Source organism: Magnolia sinica, chromosome 9, assembly GCF_029962835.1.
Source record: "Magnolia sinica isolate HGM2019 chromosome 9, MsV1, whole genome shotgun sequence".
NCBI lineage: Eukaryota > Viridiplantae > Streptophyta > Magnoliopsida > Magnoliales > Magnoliaceae > Magnolia > Magnolia sinica.
Window position 1 is genome coordinate 18,278,989 of NC_080581.1, and position 6,715 is coordinate 18,285,703.

The 6,715-nt window shown below is 40.2% G+C and overlaps 1 protein-coding gene across 1 annotated transcript; it reads right to left on the reverse strand.

Moving 5' to 3' along the window:
* Window positions 1-1,371: 1,371 nt before the first annotated feature.
* Window positions 1,372-2,765, reverse strand: LOC131256159 (protein PPLZ02-like). The gene is made up of 2 exons (XM_058257204.1): window positions 2,642-2,765; window positions 1,372-1,939 (listed from the first exon to the last, which is right to left on the reverse strand). Exons 1-2 carry the CDS (start codon window positions 2,722-2,724, stop codon window positions 1,480-1,482), a joined length of 543 nt encoding a protein of 180 aa, XP_058113187.1. The 5' UTR covers window positions 2,725-2,765; the 3' UTR covers window positions 1,372-1,479.
* Between the last annotated feature and the right edge of the window lie 3,950 nt (window positions 2,766-6,715).

Consider the following 6,715-nt stretch of genomic DNA (forward strand, 5'->3'; position numbering starts at 1 on the left):
TAGTACCTATGCCTGGGCGGGTCTTGTCAGGTCCAGGCCCTTTTGGATCTTGGTCTAGATCTTAAAAATTCGGACCTGAATCCAATTGGTTTTGGGCATCCACTTGGTCTTTGGATTGAGGTTTTAAATTGGGTTTGGGACAAATAAGAGAATTTAGTAATTGGCCCAACCAATGGCTAGATTGGTTCTCACACTCACGTCACTTCAAGATGCAAATGCTTTTATTTTTACTATTAAAACTAACTAGACTGAACCTGGACCAACTAGACTAGACCTAACCTTAACTGGTCAATCACATGCACTGGACCTGAGCCCGACTAGAGGCGATTTTTATTTGGGTCCAAAAGGTGATGCCTGAATCTAATTCGATTTCTCAATGGGTCCAATTAATGGGACCCATAACCGTTAAAAATAGAGCCAGGTCCACCTGGTCCCGGCGGGTCTGGATACGCATTGACAGCCTTTAGCTCTTCCATGATAAATATAATAACCAGAAAGTCTCTACAACAGCAGCTTTCTTACATGGCAGGCCCTTTTTCTTTATAGCATTTTGTAGAAATTTTTGAACAATTTTTTGACTTTTTTCCTTCTCCTTTTCACGTCGCCCCAAAAAACAAAAAACATAGGCAGGGATAGATACATGAAGGCACATGAATGCCACAACCATTGCCATCATCATCATCATTGTGTGTCTATATATATATATATATATAAACTAGAACCGGTTGTCACAAAAACTCGTCAACACTTTTCCATACATGATGGAGCACAAAATCTAAATGGTCCAGTGGGTGAATTACCTTATGAAACCTCAAGGCACAAAAGTATTTAGAAATATGGTGGGACAGAAAAGTGAGAAGGAATTTACTTCCTGGATTTTCATCTCATTTTACTATAGGCTACTAGATTTTTGGATTGAGTTTTGGACAGTAGAGCTTTCATGAGGTGACTCATCTAGTGGATCATTTAGATTGATGAGATGAGTTCTCAAAAAGTTCTTGTGAGTTTTCACAGGTGGACGGCTCAAGTACACCCACCTTGAATTTTATGTGAAATCCACACCAACTACCAGGTGAGTCATCTTATGTTAGCCTCAAGGCTCAAATATCAACCCTATTATGATTCAAGTGGGACATACCGAGGGAAATTGTTTGGAGAGTAAGTGTCGCCCATGCATTTTCAATTGTGTGGTCCACCCGAATCACAGATAAAACTGATTTTTCTTCTGTGTAGTTTTTAGGCCAGGGCATGGATGGCACATGTGTAACATGCCCATTACTCATTTTTAATCTGTGCTATTGAACGAAAATAGTTAATGGTAGAAAGAAAATTGATGGCTAGAATTTGTTCAAAGACTTGATTCTTGAAACATAACCCATCTTTATTAGGGCCCAGTCGATAGATGGACACGATTGATAATTCTCCTGCCAGCCTACTGCTGTCCACTAATTAAAACAGGTACCAAGACACGAACCATGACTAGAAAGCAGGAGCTTGTATCTCTACAAAACAAGAATCAAACAGCTCCTCAATCATCTGTTCTATGTGATCATCCTCCATGAGATTAAATTGCTGTTGGTTGTCCTTCTCCAACTGACCTTTCATGGCCCACTTAGTCTCCGGTGATCGTGATCGTTCCATCAGCTTCTTTGGGCCCACTCCAATGTCATTAGATCTTGAATTGTAGCCATCATTTTTTATCGTTGGGATCGCAGGCCCTTTAACAATGGTTCCACATAGCTGGAGAGATGCCAAGTGACATCGATGCAATTTCGCCATTAGGGCCGCTGATAAGAACTTGGAAGAAGAAGAGGATGGACAAGGATTACAAGGGAAATTGGTCTTGGCCCATTGTCCACACATCAATCTCGCCGCTTCATCGTAAGCTCTGGCAGCGTCTTCGGCTGTCTCGAATGTGCCTAGCCAAATTCTGGTTTTCCTATGAACAAAGATGGTGGAATTTTCTTATTATTTTTGGTATATAAAGCCAGATGCAACAAATAATCATAGTTGGAAAACCAAAGAACGCGCTTGGATGCAGTATTGAATGAATTACAATATAGTTAATGTACTAAAGTAGAAATGACCAAATATTAATTTCATAGCATTCATACATTTGGTCTTGGACACCAAATTGCAATTACTAGGGCTGGCCCATGAGGCTCGGGTCTAGCCTGTTTGGGACGTTCTTGGGCTGGAATGTTAGACCTGAGAGCGGGCCGGAGCCGAAAATGAATGCCCATTTATTAATGGGGCTGGACTTGGGTTGTATCTAAGAGCCCGTCAGCTTGGCCTGTTTATGCCTTCAATGGCATTGTTATAATTCATCATTCATGGTGGGCCATGCCTAACGGATAGCATGAATCTTGCACAATCATCAACGGCCAGGATTGGGTTCTGGCCAAGATTTTACTTTGGGTCCATCCGTGACTGGCCCATTAATAGCTATAGCAATTTCATTACTTTGAAGTTTGAGGTACACATGAACATACAGATAATACCAAACATGATTTATTATAAATATTTTTGTTAAATTGAATATTTGCAATTGAATTCACTTGCACATCCAAACGCAGCACAATGCGAAAAAAGAAACAGAGGAGTGAATTACAAATTAACTAATTACATTGCAAAAACTTACAATAATGGATGGCGGATTTCGGACACCCATGACCCCCACTGCCTTTGCCGGACGCCTCGATACCGTTGATATGGCCTGGCCATGATGATGATTTTCTTCTTCTTCTTTTTTCTCTGTCTCTTCTTTCTTTCTTTTTTTTCTTTTTTTTTTTTTTTTAAAAATTTCTAATTGGGTATTGATTCGGGAAGGAATGAATGATGTGGGATGTGATTGATGTGCAAGGCAGTAAGGTAGAAGAGTGGGATGTAAGGGGGGTTTTTATAGCTTTCTTATTTGGCCAGATGCTCTCACTTTTTTTGCATCATGGCGCCTAATTCAAGTGTGGGTCCCAGAGAGATTTGATTGCCTTGCTTGGAAAATAACCACACTATCAGCTCATGGAAACTGTGGGCCCACCTGTGTTTGGCTTAGGTGACAAATTGAAGATATGTGGGCCCACCTTCTCTACTACTAATGGGAACACTTGGACACTTGAGTATGCACCAGCTCTAAATCTGAACACGTGAAAGATGAGGACTCGAAATTGTGTGGCCCATGATCCAAAAGCCACACTAGTATAAATAAATAAATAAAATCCGTGTCTGGACAAGGACCTATCAGATGATTAGAATCACTGGCGTCCACAATTTTGGCTATGGCATCTGCACTGGAACACAACCTCATGATCTATGCACTTTATTTGGCTGCCCCACCTACGGTGATCTGGGCTATTGATTTGATGGACCCCATCATGGATTGACCATACTCTGAATTTGGAAGATCCCAGGCAGCCGATCTTTACACTCTATTTCATTGGATATGGACCCTTGGTGAAAGGTAATCTAAAAAAGAAGGAAAAAAACCAAATTAGAAAAGAATGATGAATAATTTTTTTAAATATATTTTATTTAAGGGGCCTTTGACATCTATAGTAATAAGAGCTTTATTACTTATTCTTAAAAAATAAGCTCTTATATTAAAAATAAATTATTCGGTAAAATTCTAATTTTAGAGTTATTTCGTTTTGCTTTAGAAATTAGCTAAAAAGCTCTTATAAAATAAGTGACCTAAACGCCCTTTTGTTCTTTAAGAAATTATTTGGTTTAAATAGTAGGCATTAAAATTTTTTTTTTTTTTTTAAATGAATAAACTTGTCCTCAACTTTTTTAAATAATTCACATCTTGTCTTCCTGTCTTTCTTTTCTTTGTAATCTCATCATTAAAGTCGACTGAGCAACCCATATTTAAGGTGAAGCTCCACATGATGAATGGTCCATATCAAGGTGGGCCCACATAATGCACCATCACATCAAAGGTGGGCCTCACATGAAGGACAACCCACATCAAAGGTGGGACCCACATGATGGATGGTGGACATTGAAGGTGGGACCACATGATGGAAGGTTGAGATCAAAAGTGAGCCTACATGATGAACAACCTATATAGAAGGTTGGGCCCCATGTGATGAACAATCCATAAAAAAGGTGAGACCCACATGATGGATGGTGAACATCAAAAGTGGGTCGCGCATGATGGATGACCCACATTAAAATGTGGCCCTGCATGATGGACTATCTACATCAAGTGGGCCCCACATGATGGGCGATCCATAACAAAAGTAAGATCCACATGATGGATGGTGGACATCAAAGGGGGGGCCGCATGATGAACGACCCATATTAAAGGTCCCCTTACATGATGAATGGTCCACATCAAGGTGGGCCCATATAATGCATGGTTCACATCAACGGTGGGCCCCACATGATAGATGGCCCACATCATAGTGTGGCCCAACATGATGGACTATCCACATTAAGTGGCCTCCACTTGATTTCCCCCTACGAAGAACTATATGAGCGTCCGTGTAGAGCACCACATTGCTGGGCAGAGGTTGGTGAGAAGAGTTTGATTGGCCAGAGTTAGTACAGACGACCTCAGAGAAGATCGACATTATCAGGTGTCAACTTCTTGCAGCACAGAGTAGACAGAAGAGTTACGCCGATACGAGACGGCGACAACTAGAGTTTGAAGTTGAGGACCATGTATTCTTGAAGGTCTCCCCCATGAAGGGAGTCCTCCGGTTTGGAAAGAAAAGGAAGCTCACGCCGAGATTCATAGGCCTATTCCATATACTAGACCAAGTGGGTGTGGTAGCATACTGCCTTGCTTTGCCCACACCACTCGCAGGCGTGCACAACGCATTTCATGTATCGATGCTGAAGAAATACATTCCTGATCCTTCTCACATTATCAAATGGGAGCAGGTACAGTTGAGTGAGGATGCTACTTATGTACTGCGACTGACACGTATTCTAGACAGGAAGGAGTAGGTAATGCATAGTAAGGTTATCCCGCTTATGAAGGTACTGTAGACATACCACACTAAGGAAGAGGCTACTTGGGAAATAGAAACCGAAGTCCGTAAGAACTATCCTCAGATTCTTGAGGAGTATGAAAAGGTACTAATTTCGAAGATAAAATTTTTCTTTAAGGGGGGTAGATTGTAACGTCTGGAAAAAATCTATATAAAGACCCGAGTACCACCTCAGGTAGAAATCACTAAGGACTAAATCCTTTAGAAATTAGATGAAAAGTAATTAAGTACTAAACTGAATTAATTGGTAGATTAGCTTAAACCGCTTTCTATATGAACTGCAAGACCCAAAACCAGTAGAATCGCTAACTCTACATTACCTAAAAACGTAGGATCAATTTCAAAACCTAGTTGCTCTCGGGAGCATCATGAAACTTCGTATCGGACCTAGACCATGCGTCGAAAGTCCGATGACCGCGAAACTATACGGTTATGACTGCCTTACTGGGCTTGACAACCATCCCGGAAATCAAGTCTAAATAGTATTTAGAAACGCACAACTTGAACCCGAAGTGAAATGTGTGAGAAACGCAAATATTTTTAGAAAATAAATTTAAACTTAAGTAATCTGGACCGTTCGCTTGCAGGCCAAATTTAAGGTTTCTAACCATCAGATTTTGACCCAACTACACCCTTGGATTATGAAAATTTCCATACACAGGTCAATGTACTTGTGGCCCTGATCGAGTGTCGATGACCGATGAACTGAAACAGGTCCACTGCGGTCAATCCATAAATCCGATCGGACCAAAATCTCAACCTGACATAGATCCATTACCAGGGAACTTTCTCTGGACCGTATGTATGAAATGGGCCTTTAGATGAGCTCCCTTGGCCTGAAACAGACGACTTTTGTCTATAACCTAAGTATACCATGGCCCTGGGGCCTTTGACTTCGCTTCTGGGCCTATATAAGACTCTTAACCCACCCCTCTCTCATTCCATACGAATTTCCAAATCTTAGGAGAGAGAAGAGATAAAAGAGAAGGAAAGAGTGAGGAGAAGTGAGAGAGTGAGAGATAGTTGCTGGGATTCAATCCCACCGCTCCACGTGCCGAATCATCCTACCTGTGTCGCTATACCAACGATTCCGGTTCTGTTTTTGGGTAAGAAATCATAACCCTAATCTGCTTTTGGTATCCAGATAGGTAGATCGGTGAAATAGCTAACCTATTTCATGATTTAAGTAGCCGTTGTGCCATAGATAAAGATGTAGTGTTCAAACTGAGCACGATACGAGTTTACTGACGAAAGGTGCGGACTATAAACGTTTAGGTTATGGTTCTCAAGGCTTTCAATGTCAGTTAATGATTTATGACTGACTTGATTGCTATCACATATACTTAGATACGATGATTACCGTATATTACACATATATATATGAACTATATTGAATAAAATGCATTCCATGTATTTGATGAAATGTTTGAATGAATATGGAATTATGATTTGTACTTGCCATGATTATTGATTGAGAATATATGATTATTGTACATGTGACAACTCTTTTGTGAAAGGATTTGCCCTAATTTATGTTATAACCAAGTTATATCATGTATGTCGAATGTGTAGCTTAAGTGTTTGATAAAATGTCTGAATGAGTAATTGTTTGATAAAATGCATTTATTATAAGGTGTTCAGATAAGATTCTCAACCACCTTAACTATATGCATTGATTTCTCTATGTAACCTCAATCCAATTACCTAATTTAGGTACGAAA

What these genes read in the sequence shown, in the direction of transcription:
- LOC131256159 (XM_058257204.1), bottom strand. Translation starts at nt 2,724, where the DNA reads ATGGCCAGGCCATATCAACGGTATCGAGGCGTCCGGCAAAGGCAGTGG. An exon ending in GAAATCCGCCATCCATTATT is followed by an intron (nt 1,940 to 2,641) that starts GTAAGTTTTTGC and finishes CTTTGTTCATAG; the next exon opens with GAAAACCAGAATTTGGCTAG.